This window comes from Bipolaris oryzae (genome assembly GCF_000523455.1).
Source record: "Bipolaris oryzae ATCC 44560 unplaced genomic scaffold scaffold_86, whole genome shotgun sequence".
Taxonomy (NCBI): Eukaryota; Fungi; Ascomycota; class Dothideomycetes; order Pleosporales; family Pleosporaceae; genus Bipolaris; species Bipolaris oryzae.
In genome coordinates, this window is record NW_006911362.1 from 53,401 (window position 1) to 67,891 (window position 14,491).

At 53.6% G+C, this 14,491-nt stretch overlaps 6 protein-coding genes across 6 annotated transcripts; 2 read left to right on the top strand and 4 right to left on the bottom strand.

The window, feature by feature from the left end:
* Positions 1-280: 280 nt before the first annotated feature.
* Positions 281-2,115, bottom strand: COCMIDRAFT_98131 (glycoside hydrolase family 16 protein; the record flags this gene model as incomplete). The annotated part of the gene is made up of 2 exons (XM_007690859.1): positions 281-1,718; positions 1,772-2,115. 2 exons carry the CDS (start codon positions 2,113-2,115, stop codon positions 281-283), a joined length of 1,782 nt encoding a protein of 593 aa, XP_007689049.1.
* An 832-nt stretch (positions 2,116-2,947) lies between these two features.
* On the bottom strand, positions 2,948-4,387 carry COCMIDRAFT_37719 (uncharacterized protein; the record flags this gene model as incomplete). Its single annotated transcript, XM_007690842.1, has 5 exons — positions 2,948-3,466; positions 3,535-4,024; positions 4,091-4,163; positions 4,216-4,265; positions 4,323-4,387. The coding sequence occupies 5 exons, from the start codon at positions 4,385-4,387 to the stop codon at positions 2,948-2,950; spliced, it is 1,197 nt and encodes a 398-aa protein (XP_007689032.1).
* A 332-nt stretch (positions 4,388-4,719) lies between these two features.
* On the top strand, positions 4,720-7,749 carry COCMIDRAFT_98125 (uncharacterized protein; the record flags this gene model as incomplete). The annotated part of the gene is made up of 2 exons (XM_007690860.1): positions 4,720-7,455; positions 7,504-7,749. The coding sequence occupies 2 exons, from the start codon at positions 4,720-4,722 to the stop codon at positions 7,747-7,749; spliced, it is 2,982 nt and encodes a 993-aa protein (XP_007689050.1).
* Positions 7,750-8,218: 469 nt separating this feature from the next.
* On the bottom strand, positions 8,219-9,871 carry COCMIDRAFT_98261 (uncharacterized protein; the record flags this gene model as incomplete). The annotated part of the gene is made up of 2 exons (XM_007690861.1): positions 8,219-9,046; positions 9,167-9,871. The coding sequence occupies 2 exons, from the start codon at positions 9,869-9,871 to the stop codon at positions 8,219-8,221; spliced, it is 1,533 nt and encodes a 510-aa protein (XP_007689051.1).
* A 267-nt stretch (positions 9,872-10,138) lies between these two features.
* Positions 10,139-11,353, top strand: COCMIDRAFT_37722 (uncharacterized protein; the record flags this gene model as incomplete). The annotated part of the gene is made up of 1 exon (XM_007690843.1): positions 10,139-11,353. The coding sequence occupies one exon, from the start codon at positions 10,139-10,141 to the stop codon at positions 11,351-11,353; it is 1,215 nt and encodes a 404-aa protein (XP_007689033.1).
* Positions 11,354-11,796: 443 nt separating this feature from the next.
* Positions 11,797-14,322, bottom strand: COCMIDRAFT_98148 (uncharacterized protein; the record flags this gene model as incomplete). Its single annotated transcript, XM_007690862.1, has 1 exon — positions 11,797-14,322. The coding sequence occupies one exon, from the start codon at positions 14,320-14,322 to the stop codon at positions 11,797-11,799; it is 2,526 nt and encodes an 841-aa protein (XP_007689052.1).
* Between the last annotated feature and the right edge of the window lie 169 nt (positions 14,323-14,491).

Consider the following 14,491-nt stretch of genomic DNA (forward strand, 5'->3'; position numbering starts at 1 on the left):
GTATTGCTGTCTGCAACGGTGCAAGAAGTAAGGAAAAAAAAGAAGGATGCGATCGAGGCACATGGGAGGGTGGAGAATACGTATAGCAGATCACGAAAAGGATACATTGCTACTCTTGAAGAAGGAAGAAAAAGTATCTACAAAGAAGATATCATCGGGGTATACACATGTACTCCATAACCCCAATCATAAACCAAAAGTCAACAACCAGTGTTGACCTTCTTCCCCCAATCCCATCTTACGCGGCCAGTTCCCGTATTTTCTTCGAAGATACGCGACTCTAGAACTTGGCATGGTGCCTGGTGATTCTCTGTCTGTGCTCCCTGATGAACCTGGCCATGCGCACGTTTCGTGCAGCAGGAAGGGCAGCAGCGGGGGCAGGTGTTTCAGTGGGGCTAGCAGTTACGGTAGCGTAAACAGTTTCATAGACGGTGTAAACAGCTTGAACGGTGTCTGTGACGACAGGAACCACTGGGGCGGCTACGGGTGCAATGGCGGGACTAGTTGGGGCTGGTGCGGGTACTGGCGCTTCAGGAGCAGCCGCAGGACCTGAGGGTTGAGGTTTGCCTTGTGTGGGGCTGGGGACAGTGGCGGCCTCACTGGAGTTTTGAGTTGGTGTGCCAGTGTTTTGAGGAGGTGAGACGGCAGGTGCCGATGTTGGTGCAGTGTCGTTGTCGTTGTTGTTGGAACCACCAGCACCTATAGGCCATTGGAAACCAGGCATGCCACCTGCGCCCGTCGGTGCTGGGCCTGGAGCTGGCGCTGCAATCTGGGTTGGCGGCGCAACAGGCTTTGCGCCGTCTGCGATTTCGGAAGCGGTAGGGCTCTCGACTGGAGGGCTTGGAGCACCGGGAATGCTGGGGGCGCTGGGAGCTCCATAGGCGGGAGGGGTTGCGATTGGGGCAGAGGCTGAGGCGGAGACAGTCTCGCTGGTAGGAATGGGCACGGCAACACTGGATACAGATGGCTTGATGGCCGAAGTTGGGATGGCAGGCAAGCCAGTTGGCCTAGCAAGTGCAGAAGACACGGCAACTGTCTTGGTTGGGACAGGCTCTGGCACGTAAACAGCACTGCTCTGCTGAGGTGCTGATGAAGGCACTGGAGCGGGAGCCTCGCCGTTGTCTTGGTAGACCTTCAAAGCATTGACCGTCCAGTACGCTTCTGCGAAAGCTTCAGGGTTGTTTTGTACCCATTCCTCGCATGTAGCAGCCTTCTTTGAGCAAGAGCTGGCTCCCCAGACACTGCTGCTGCCAGCCCATACACCGCAGAATGTGGTGTCGAAGACGATTTGTTGCTGCTTGAATGTATTGTCAATGTCGCAACCACCCTCAAACTTGGCGGACGGCTTTCCCCATCCGCTGGGGTCTGGGTTATCGCCAAGAACATCCTCAGGGACAGAGCCACGAGGGAAGAAGAAGACACTGATGGCATCTGAAGTCCACTGAGTTGCGTAGACTCCTCCGCCATTCGCGTTCAAGCCTGCACCGTAACTCTTGGTCGATCGGTCTGCGATGGAGCACCCTGCGTTATCCATTTGACCCTTTGCCTTGACATCGCAGTTCTTTGTGGTTACATTGCCGGCAAACTGGGTGGTGTCGGAACCAATCGTGCAGCCAGGACCTGTGTGAAGAGTCATGGAGTTGCTCACTTGGTCATTGACGCCTTCAATGATGTCAATTTCGCCGTTGTTGGGCCAGTTGGGTCCGGTTGTCCAGAATCTGTCAATGTTGAGCATCTTGTCCCCAAAAGAATAATACTTGGGCATACTCACGCTGGCCATGTGCCGCAGCCAAAGGGCATGTGAGCAACATCAATGACAATCAAACCACTGTTGTACTTCTTCTTGCTTTCTATGCGAATACTAGGCCTTCCCTCTGGACACTCGTTCTCGTGGTCTACGCCCCATGATGCTCCAGTAGTGACAGACGCATTGATGAGATTGGTTTGCCTTGCCGTGTTCTCATCAACATACTTGACGAAGCCCTTTGTTGGGTCAGGTTTAGTGAAGAAATCAAACGACCCGTAAAAGTCGGTCATGTAGTCATCCTCGAGAACATAGCCAGCTATGCTCAGTTGGAAAAAGGCCGCAGCCGAAGTGAGTGTGGAGAAACGCATCGTCAAGATGGCAAGAGAAAATGAATCAAGTAAAGAATGACTGCGTACTAGACGCGTGAAGAGAAACAGAGGCAACAACTGAATGCACGGGAGTACGGGACGGCAACCAGACGGTCGGAGAGATGCGACCTGCCTACCTATATACGGGGGCCAAATGCCGATACTCTAATCACAAAAGCCACGCATTTGGGCATAAGCAGCCTCGCGGACAGACTCGATGGGCCCGGGGAAGCGTACATCTCCCGTTAGGCCACATGAGCTTGGTTTCAACGGTGGGAGATTTGCAAGTGGATCGAGCATGTCCCCCGGTTAGGCGCAATAAGGGGAGCTGCAGGAACCAGTCAGGTGCCTGGGGTGGAGGTTCGGTAGCGCTGAGGCAGGCTGGTCGGATGTTTAACCAAACGTGCGCTGTTTCATGCAAAATGGACGGATAGGCTGTTGGCAAGCGAGTGGTGGCGCGTGAAACAGGTGGATGCGGGACCCCTGCGGATAGAGAGCATTGTTATCGATTGTGCCTGAGGCATTTCCGAAGTTGGCTGGCGATGATTCGCTGGTGGTGACCTGAAACGCGGAGTGGTTGAATATAGAATACATAAGAGGAGCCGCGAGCCAGTAGCGGGCGCTCGCACTAGCGCTTTCGAAGCGAACAAACATGTTCCGCCGCCCCTGAAACCAATCACCTCATCACAAAGGGCTACGTAGGCAGGCGACGTGTAGTCGGCTATCTTGCACTTTTCTATCCCTCTATAATCCGCGCTCTAGGCTGGGTATGTGTATGTAATTACTTATTTTTTTTCTCTAGCATGACTCGTCCCTTATCAACATCATATGTCTACTCCAGCGATTCGACAACAATGGCAGAAGCACCTCCACCTCCGTTGCAGATGCCAGCGCATCCAATCTTGCCCTTGTTCTGCCTTAGCACACCAAGAAGTGTGGTTGTGATCCTGGCACCTGAAGCACCTAGCGCGTGGCCGATCGCGACAGCACCACCGTGCAGGTTGACCTTGTCCTCTTGAATACCAAGAATCTTCATGTTGGCGAGGGCAACAACACTGAAGGCCTCGTTGATCTCGAAAGCATCAACAGCAGACAGCTCTACGCCGGCGTGCTTCAGCGCCTTTGGCATGGCAAGAGCGGGGGCCGTGGTGAACTTGGAGGGGTTCTGCTCAGCATCACCCCAGCCGAGAATCTTAGCAATGGGCTTGAGGCCGTGCTTCTTGACAGCCTCCTCGGAAGCAAGGACGAGGGCCGCGGCACCGTCAGAGAGCGGTGAGGCATTGGCAGCAGTGACTGTGCCGTCCTTGGGCTTGAACACAGGCCTCAGTGTGCGGATCTTGGACTCATTGAACTAGACAAGGGTAAGCAAGTGGTCTTCTACACATTACTAGACACCATAGAAGTGCCATGACTACTTACGTTCTTGGGCTCGTCATCGGCATCAACAACGACTGGGGGCTTGCCACGTCCCTGGGGGACCTCAACTGGGGCAATCTCCTCCTTGAAATAACCGGCCTCTTGTGCGGCAATGGCCTTTTTGTATGAACGGATGCAGTATGCGTCCTGGTCCTCACGAGTGAAGCCATGGTCGCTGACACACTCCTCGCCTTGAAGTCCCATGTGCTCCTTCTTGTAGGCGTCGGTCAGACCGTCCTTGATAAGACCGTCGATCAGTGACTGATCTCCGAACTTGGCGCCGTTGCGCATGTTGGGGAGATAGTGGGGTGTGTTGGACATGCTCTCGGCTCCGGCAGCAACGACGATTTCGGCATTGCCAGTCATAATGGTCTGGGCACCAACAATGATGGCCTTGATGGACGAGGCGCACACCTTGTTGACGGTGGTGGCTACGGTCGACTCGGGGAGGCCAGCACCAATGGCACACTGGCGGGCGGGATTCTGGCCAAGGCTGGGAGCCACAAGTCAGCAAGTAGCCCGATTGAAAATACATGGATTGGGTTGCTAGAATGCTTACTTTGCGGAGAGGACATTGCCAACAAAGACTTCCTCAACATCCGTGGGCTTGATGCCGGCACGTTCAACGGCAGCTGGGCGGAAATGTCAGCGTAAACACTGAGATATCTAACAGGGAGAACATACACTTGATGGCGTGAGAGCCAAGCTGGACGGCACTCAGGCTTGAGAGGGAGCTGTTCTTTGTGTGAGCTGGCTAGGGCCCCTCCTCTGCACATGGTAGCACAACATACCCCAAGAACATGCCCGTGGGCGTGCGGGCAGCCGAGACAATGTAGACTGGAGGGAGAGACGACATTTTGGGGTATCTTGCAGAAACGGGAAAGTAGAGAGAAAGATGGAAGAGTGCTGAACGAGGATCAGACGATTGGATTGCCTCTGTACTCACTTATATACCCGGTAGCAAAGTTGAACCTTTTCCAGATTAGTTTCTTGCGACAGCGGCGAGGCGACCAGGGCAACCTGCCTGTGCTCGGGCAGTTTTGGTCCCTGCAGCGCGCTTTCTCCCCTATTGGCTGCCGCCCTCACCGCCTACGCTAACCTGCCATACGCGGGAGTTACCTTTTCGCGACATTCCCGAGTTTTGCGATAGCTTCGACCTGCTCGACGCGCTACATCCCCGCAGCCACCATGGACGACCTTTACGACGAGTTCGGAAACTTCATTGGCGAGGCCGAGTCTGACGAAGATGTCCAGAGCGTTGGCGATGCAGCCGACGCCTATGTCGTCGACGATGAGGACGAGACGGAGCCTAATAACCAGCAGTTGATGGAGGTCGACGATGGGCCCTCCAACGCCGTTGTCCTGCACGAGGACAAGCAATACTACCCTTCCGCCTCAGACTTATATGGCCCCGATGTCGAGGTGCTGGTGCAAGAGGAAGATACGCAGTCGCTGGCCCAGCCCATTGTCGCGCCAGTCGTGCAGAAGAAGTTCTCGATTGAAGAGGCCGACTTGCCACCAGTCTACCATTCCAGAGAGCTGCTGACTGATCTGATGAACTTTCCAGATCAGATTCGGAACATTGCCATTGCTGGACACCTGCACCATGGAAAAACCGCGTTTATGGACATGCTGGTCATGGAGACGCACGACATCCAGGACCGCCTCGACTACAAGAGGGGAAAGAAGCGAGAGGAGCAGCTGCGCTACACCGACGTACACGTGCTCGAACGCGAGCGCGGCCTCTCAATCAAGGCGGCGCCAATGAGCCTGGTGCTCCAGAACACAAAGTCAAAATCGCACCTTTTCAACATACTCGACACCCCCGGTCACGTAAACTTTGCCGACGAAGTCGCCGCTTCATTGCGCCTGGTAGACGGAGTGGTGTTGGTGGTGGACGTTGTTGAGGGTGTGCAGGTCAACACGGAGCAGGTCATCAAACATGCGGTCCTCGAGGACTTGCCTCTCACGCTGGTGGTCAACAAGATGGATCGCCTGATTCTGGAACTGAAGCTACCGCCGAGTGACGCATACTTCAAGATTAAGCACGTCATCGAGGAGGTCAACACTGTTATCGAGAACACCATACCTGGTCGTGGTGAGAGCAGGCGTGTAAGCCCTGAAAAAGGCAACGTCGCTTTCGCCTGCTCCAGCATGAGATGGTGCTTCACCATTCAGTCATTTGCCAAGATGTACTCCGACTTCTATCCTGGACCCTCGAAGCTTCCAGGATTCGGCGTTCCCATGAAGGGACTGGACATTGATAAGTTTGCTATGCGACTTTGGGGCGATATTTTCTACAATCCAGGAAGCCGCAAGTTCAGTCGTAAGCGACAAGAGGAGGGATCGCAACGGTCTTTTGTCCACTGGATCTTAGAGCCCGTCTACAAGATTTACTCACACACGCTTAGTCAAAGTCCGGATGACCTCAAGGAAACACTAGAAACTCTGGGCATACGGCTTAAGCCATCCGAATACAAAGCGGACGCGAAGGAGCTAATGCGACTCGTATGCCAGCAATACTTTGGTCCGTCCCTGGGTTTTGTAGACATGATCACGCAACACGTTCCATCGCCAGAGGAAGGCGCGCAACGACTTCTGCAAAAACATTACACTGGACCTTTGGACACAAAGACGGCCGAGGCGATGCAAAAGTGTGACCAGAACGGCCCTCTTGTCATACATGTCACAAAGCTCTTCAACGCGACCGACGCAAAATCATTCACTGCATTGGGTCGAGTGCTGAGTGGTACTGCAACTTCACCACAGTCAGTGCGTGTACTTGGTGAAGGCTATACGATTGAGGACGAGGAAGACATGGTTGTTGCAACAGTGACGGATACATGGATAGCTCAATCGAGGTACAATATCCCGGTCAGCGGCGTGCCAGCAGGCAACTGGGTGTTACTTGGCGGTGTCGACAACTCAATAGTCAAGACAGCAACAATCGTAGCGACCAAGCTACCGGAAGAGGAGGACGCTTACATCTTCAAGCCTATCAAGCACTTTTTTGAATCTGTTTTCAAGGTCGCCGTCGAACCGATCAACCCCTCTGAGCTGCCAAAGATGCTTGACGGTCTCCGCAAAATTAACAAGTCATATCCGCTCATCACCACAAAGGTCGAGGAGTCGGGAGAGCACGTGGTTCTCGGTACTGGCGAGCTTTACATGGACTGTGTATTGCACGATCTCCGTCGACTGTATGCTGACATGGAGATCAAGGTCTCTGATCCAGTTACCCGGTTCTGTGAGACCGTCGTCGAGATGTCTTCGATGAAGTGCTACGCTTCTACCCCGAACAAGAAGAACAAGCTCACCATGATTGCTGAGCCGCTAGATCCAGGAATCGCTGAAGATATCGAGGCGGGCAAAGTCAACATCAAGGATCCCGTCCGTGTAGTCAGCAAGTTCTTTGAGCAAAACTACGGATACGATCTGCTCGCAGCCCGCAATATCTGGGCTTTCGGACCAGATGACATGGGCCCCAACATCCTACAAAACGATACACTCCCTACAGAGGTCGACGGTAAGATTCTTCGAAGCGTACGAGATACCCTTCGACAGGGTTTTAGCTGGGCCACGCGTGAAGGTCCGCTCTGTGAAGAGCCTATTCGCAACACCAAGTTCCGTCTTACCGACGTTGAACTAGCATCAGAAGCCATTTTCCGCGGTGGTGGTCAAATCATCCCCACGAGTCGACGAGCATGCTACTCATCTTTCCTCATGGCAAGTCCCAGGCTGATGGAGCCGGTATACTCGTGCAGTATGATTGGCCCAGCCGACACAAAGAGCAGTCTCTACACAGTTCTTGCACGGAGAAGAGGGCACGTTTTACAAGATGGACCTATTGCAGGTACTCCACTTTACAACGTGCGCGGTCTAATCCCGGTCATCGACTCTTTTGGTTTCGAGACCGATTTAAGGGTAAGTATACAATCCACTCGAAGGCAAAAATTTACTAACTCTCGTCAGATTCACACACAAGGCCAAGTCTCTCTCTCCCTTGTCTTTGATCGCTGGTCCATTGTCCCTGGCGATCCTCTCGACACAAGCATCTCAACTCGCCCCCTGGAACCCGCAACCGCACAACAACTAGCACGCGACTTTGTGCTCAAGACCCGACGAAGAAAGGGTCTTGCGGAAGATGTTACTGTCAAAAAGTTTTTGGAGCCCGAGCTATGCCGTAGTTTGATTGAAAGTGGCGTGCTGGACGGGTAGGAGATGTATGTTTGTAATACCATGCAATGGAGTAATGGCGTCAACGCACGATTTTGAATGAATGAAGGAGGTAATTCAAAAGCATTATGAGTAGAAAATCCCGTACCAGGGGTCATCTAGTAGGATTAGCAATAAAATATACCCGTCGCCGTGTCCATTCTGTCCTCTTTCTCGATAACTTGCGACGGTGTTCACAAACGGACTTGATGGGCAAGGAAATATTGGATACTGACTCAAATTGTTGCAGCAAGAATTCGGACATGCGAATGTAAAGAAAAAGGTATAGATATCCGGGTATCAAAAACAAGCCATATATATATCCATGACCAAGCCTCGCAAAAACCCGCTTCAGCAACGGAAGAGAAAAAAACAGCATGAGACAGACAAAACATACACTCGCCCCATCTGCGTCAACCAGACCAGAAGAAAACAACAACAGTAACCCATACCATATCGCCCTGATCCCTCGCTAATACTCCTCATCCTCCTCACTCTCCACCGCCACAACCTCATCCTCAATCTCCTCATGAACCAGCACCCCCATTTCATAAGTCTCCTCCCTCACCTCCTCCGCCTCCTCCCAGCCCACGCCACAATCCTCCATAATAAGCAGGACCGCGGCCTCGGGCACCATAACCTGCTGCACAAACGCCGCAACCCCGGATGCCTGGACAACCGCATCACTGCAGGTCTTGATGTCTTCTTTGAGAAGATCGAGTATGTTCTCGGTGATGAGGCGGCGGCCGTGGGGACCGTAGTAGCCCGGGTAGGCGGCGCGGTCATCTAGGGCGTAGGATTCGAGTTCTGCTTGGTGAGAGGGTGAGAGATCTGTGCGTTTGGAGGGGATGGATGATGCTTTTCCTGTTAGAGCGAGAGGTTCGTAGCGGGATCGGTGGGGGCTGGGGCGCTCGTTTCGTAAGATTTGGCGGAGGGTAGACTTGTGGGATTTGAGGCGGCGGGGGAGGATACTCCAATTTATTGGGGGATAGCCGGTGGAGGTGTAGGATTGTTGTGCGGAGAGCTTTTTGTGCAAGTGGCAGAATGCGGATTTGTGTTTTACGGTTTTGGATTTGGAGGTCCAGAAGGGCCAGTAGTCGGTGGGGGAGACGGGGTGGTTGCAGAGGGGGCAGCGGGTGCCTTCTTCTTCGATCTCTGGGAGGCGTTCGATGTAGCTGCTTACTTCGTTGAGGTGGTCTTGGGCGGCGCTTGAGTCGGGTTGGGAAGAGGGGGGATCGTTGTTTTCTTTCCAGGAGTTGAGTTGTTTTAGTAGTTGGGCTGATTTTGCGGCTTTCTTGGACTTTTCTGACATGGGCTGTTCTGATATTGAGTCGAGTACTTCGGATAATTTGTCGTCATCGTAAGGGACAGCACCGTTGTCCTTGTCTTTGGCCTTCTTAGATGTTGCTTTACTGTTCACTCTCCGTAAATCGTCGTCGTCAGATAAATTAGGCTCACCCAGTTCTTCCGCGAGGTCTTGCAGCTCATCGTCATTCAACATGGAGACACTCGAGTCACTATCAGAATCCTGGCTCGGTTGCTTGCCCTTTGATTGAATTGCTGATCCATATGTTCGCACAGCAGGCTTGGCTGGACCCTTCCCAAACTTCTTTGGTGCTGGTGCGTGTATGTTTTTTATTTTTGAACCATATCCTTTTGCATTCCTGTTATTCTTCTGAGAGACGTGTTCCATACCCCACTGGATTGGCCCATCGCTCGCTGATGCTTGAGAAGATGCAAGCGTATTCTCCTTGTCATCAGTTTGCCCATCGCCAGCTTTGAGTTCTTGACTGCTTTTATACGAACCCCTGGTTGGTGGCCGTATTGATGCGCCTTTCTTTGCTGGCTTCCTCTGGGGTCTCTTCAATTCTGTATCCTCATTGCGAGGTGCTGGCATAGTGGGTTTCAAGGACTTGGCTGGTCGTGGTGGGGGAGCACGTAATTCATCGTCGGAGGATAGTGGATCGGCATTGATATCGATTTCTTCTTGTTGCTTTGCAGGAACTGTCTTGTTGTCCGCTCGTCGCTTTCCTGCCGGCTCTTCGTGATCATCGTCGGTCGCATGGCGCTTCCCATTTACAGAGCGGAGCAGTGGACGAACATTCTCCCTAGTCAGGCCCGCCATTGTCGCATGGGAGACTGCAACCAAAGTATCCTGGGATCACACAGTACAAGTAAGAATTGACACAGCGTGAATCGACTCAGAACCGATTCAGCGCTCATGCGGAGACATGCGGACGATTCGTCCAACGCGAGACGCGCAGAGACCGCGTCTGCGCTAGTCTTATCTTATCGTCAAGCTCCGCCAAAAAAAGTTCCAGTCGCATAGCAGCGCATCGCATCTTCAATTCCACACTCCGCATACCTTTACCCCACAGCACAACCGCCCGCCATGACCCTAGACGACTCCCTTCAGCAACCGATCAATTTCACCGGCCATCGGCACCTGATTTCCCGCCTCCTGCTTGCAACCCTCACAGGCCGACCCGTTCGCATATCGCAAATCCGCTCTTCATCGACCAACCCCGGTCTAACTCGCCATGAAACAAACTTCATCCGACTCCTCGACTCGGTGACGAATGGCTCGCAAATACAATTTAGCATGACGGGCACAACGCTCGTCTACCGCCCGGGACTCATCACAGGCTCCGCTGAAGGCCTCGGCGCAAGCGGAGGCGTAATCCGCCACGAGATACCCGCAGAATGCAGAAAGCGAGGAGTAAGCTGGTGGCTAATTCCTCTCTGCATCCTCTCGCCATTTAGCAAAGGAAACGTGAACGTAATTTTCCACGGCGAAGGCTGCGTCACCTCGTCCACAATCGCCGGCGACGTATCCGCCGACACCGTCCGCACCGCCATACTCCCGCTGTACAACAACTTCGCCATCGAGCGCAACATCGAGCTGCGCATCCTCAAGCGCTCGTGCGCCCCCGCAGGCGGCAAAGGCGCAGGCGGCGAAGTCCAACTCGTATTCAACCACCAAGTGCGCCTCCCCAAGACCCTGCACCTTTTGAACCCAGGCCGCGTCAAGAAAATCCGCGGCGTAGCGTACTGTGTCGAAGTCCCCAAGACAAACAACGAACGCATGACGTTCACCGCAAGAGGCATCCTCAATAAATTCGTACCAGACACGTACATATTCTCAGACGCAAGTCCCGCACCGTTAATCCCTACCAACGCAAAAGGTCACGCTTCCGGCAAAGTAAAAGGTGCAGTGGGCTTCGGTATCAGTCTCGTCGCGGAAAGCAGCACAGGCTGCATATACTCTGCCGACGTGTGTTCTCCACCTGACGGCGGCGTCCCTGCAGACGAAATAGGCAAGCAGTGCGCGTACCAACTTCTCGAGAAGATTGCTCAAGGAGGTTGTGTGGAAAACGTAGCCGCGCCCACTGTCCTCATGCTCATGGCTATGGGCAGCGAGGATGTAGGCAGAGTGGCGCTGGGCAAGGAAGTGCTGGCCAGTGAGGAAATCATTCAGCTAGCGAGGGACGCGAAGATGTTTGGGGGTAGTGCGTGGGGCTTTCGAGAAGCGGGGGGTGAGAGAGAAGAGATTGTTGTTAGCGTCGTAGGAAAAGGTGTAGGGAATGTGGGAAGAAAAGTGGCATAAAACATTCATATTACCTTGGGACGAAGCAGAAGAGAAAGAGAGAAAGAAAAAAAAGAGGTTTCTATCCATACAGTATAACAAATATAATGATACCCCCCCCCGCGCGCGCAATATTTCTCATGTTTCTACTAGTAGTATCTCAAAGATTATTTGTTGTCATTTACAAACCACAATTTTCTCTTCATGTCGAACAAGCAAGCCAAACCATTCTTTCATATTCTATATTTCCGACTATCAAAGCCAAGCTAAGCGCACAGGAAATCTTTTACAAACGCCGCCCAAATGGAAGTGCAATCCGAGTTCCAACAGTTAGAAGACGAGAAAGGCAAGAAGAAGAGAAAAAAACGCCTGTCGTACGTAGGACACGTAGATGCGAGCTTGAACTTTCAAGACAACAAGACAGAGAGAGGGAGAGAGAGAGAGAGAGAGAGGAACGAGCCATCTTACTTCTTCCCTACGGAGCTGCCCCCACTTCCACTTCCCGACTCTTCCTCCTCACTCTCCTCATCGCGCGCATACTTCTCGTTGAAACGTTCCTGGTCCCTATAGGGTCCCTCATTGCCATCATCATCATCACTCAGGAGATCCTCATCGGACTCACCCGCAAAAGCATCGTAAAGCTCACCACCCCTCTTCGCACGCTTCTTTCGCGCACCGGCTCCAGCACCAGAAAGCAAGCCCGCGTCGTCTCTGTCCTCGTCGCCTTCCAAGACCTCGAATTCGTACGCGTCGCGCGAGTCCTTGATTCGCTTGCGGCGGGCAATGAAGAGGTAGGTGCAGAGGCCTGCGATGAAGACGAGGATGAGGCCGAGGGCGCCGTAGATCCAGATTTGGGTATGTTTCGAGACGCCAAAGGTGGGGAAGGGGCTGGGGAGGAAGTTTTCGCTCGCGTCGGCGGCAACTTCCGTTGCGGTTGCGGTGGGCGCGGCAGCAACAGAAGTCTGGGAACTACTATCAACCGGGGTTGAAGCGGGCTTCTGGTTGACAGGGCGGTCGGGGTGGTCTGTAGGAAGGGAGGTGATGGTTGGTTCAGCACTAGAGGGGACAGCGACGCTGGTGACGTGCGCGGGATGATCGTCAATCTTGTCGTGGTCGTCGTCCTCGTGCTCGTCGGGCATTGGATGGGGCTTGGCTTTGGATGCGTCAATGCATTCGCCCCAGAGACGCAGCTTCCAGTCGGTGAAAACTCCAGTCTTGCCGTTACCTGCTTTTACGTCTTTGATGATAACGGTCCAGTTGCCAATTGCGCTCTCGCCCCAGTGGGCGACTGACATAAAGGTCCAATCAATGTAACCATAGGGCGCCTCGTCCGAGCGGCGCGCAGTTGAGAGGTGCGAGACCATACCATTCGGCGATAGCAACTCAACACTGAGGTCTCCGCGACGCTGGTGCTCTACGTTCATAGTCAAGGTAATGTGCTCCACGCGCTCAAAGTTTGCGTTCTTGAGCATGTCTGGCGTGACTTCGAAAGAACTAGCGAGACCCTTGTCGCCCTCTGGAATCGGCTTTCGGACATGCATCCAGGGTGAGTAAAACCAGGCTTGAGGCTTGACGAGCTCCCAGGTCTTGGCCTTTTCAACAATTGCATAAGCATCGAGCTTTCCGTAACCAAATTGGTGGCTATACATGCGGCCAGAGGGTGTCTTGGTCCAGTCGCTAGGGGTAGTGAGAGGGACAGCGGTCATGACTGTGAGCCACTGGACGTCGCGCCATGTCAATTCAGGTCGAGCTTGGAGCACCAGGGCGTACACTCCCACACCAATTGGCCCAGCAGCAGATGTGCCACCATGTGAGCTAGTGCACTTGTTCAAGCCCACGTCGGTGGTGTGAATGGCATCGCCGCCACCACTGCTATACGTTACAACAAGCTGGGCAGAGCATGCCTCAGAGTAGTATGGATGTTCGTTGTTCTGGTCAATGGCGCCGACAGTGATACTATAGATGCTATTGGTGTAACCGTCGAAATTGCAGTTGTCGCCACTGGCAGCGCCGTTGCCGGCCGCGAAGACATAGATGTTGCCCTTGCCGCCACGGCCGTTCTGGACAGCGTTCACCATGGCCTTCTCGATAAGAATTCCGGGTGCCTGCATGGTTTTGCCATCATCAGGGGGACCCCAGGAGCACGAGTAAATATCATTCTTTTGCATCTCGTAGTTTATAGCAAGCGCCTCATCAACGTCTGTGATGTCGCCAGAGAGGATGCGCACGCCAGAGACCTTGGCTTCGTAGGCAAGTCCAAGTCCACAGGCATCGTTCTTTCCCGCAGCAATTTCTCCAGCACATCTTGTTCCGTGGCGGTCGTCAGAGAGTTTTGGGGTGGGTAGGTCTTCGTGATCGTTGTAGTCGTGAGAGCCCTCGGCGAAAAAATTGTCTTTCAAGTCGTTACTTGTATAATCCAAACCATCGTCCACAACACATGCGGTGACGCCTTTGCCAGTGATTCCCTGCAGCCATACACCAGTAACGTTGATATCGTTGCCCTGCGCCTTGACGTTGAAGATGTGCCACTGCTCCTCGAAAATGGGATCTTTGATTTGTAGCTGCTCTGTGACCTTGCGCTGAGCTGTGATGGCTTCCGTGACCGGGACGGCTCGATCTGGCAGTGGGGGAATTACACTGCGCTTCCAGTGGCGAGGCTTGAGCTTTTGCTTCTGGGCGAAGCGGATACTGTCAAGGAGTTGGTACTCGGCGCCAACTTCACGCTTCCGTCTACGCCTCTTGAGCTCTTGCCGTGCGTCGTCTACGATGTCGTTGTCATGTTTCGGGGCTTTGAAGATGTGGTGGTGGTCGAGCGAGTCGAAGGGGCCGTCGTAGGTCAAGCCCAGGTGGGCGGCAACTTCTGAGGGCGACTCGGACGGGGAGATGTGGAGGGCATAGTAGTCGTGGGTCGTGTAGTTGCGGGGTGGAAGGCGGTTTCCTGCTGCAGCGAGCGTCGCCACCGACAGCAGGCCCCAAAAGTGAATGCGCATGGCGAGGGCGCCGAAAGGAAAGGAAGCTATGAGCAACCGAGTGCGATCATGTAGTGGCTGAGGCGCGTTGCACAGGGCTGGCCAGGTCCGGACGACTATCTATGTGCGGGGCGCGGGAAATTTGAGAGTCGAGGGGTGAGGATACTGTGGTGGTCGGGTGAGGGTAGGG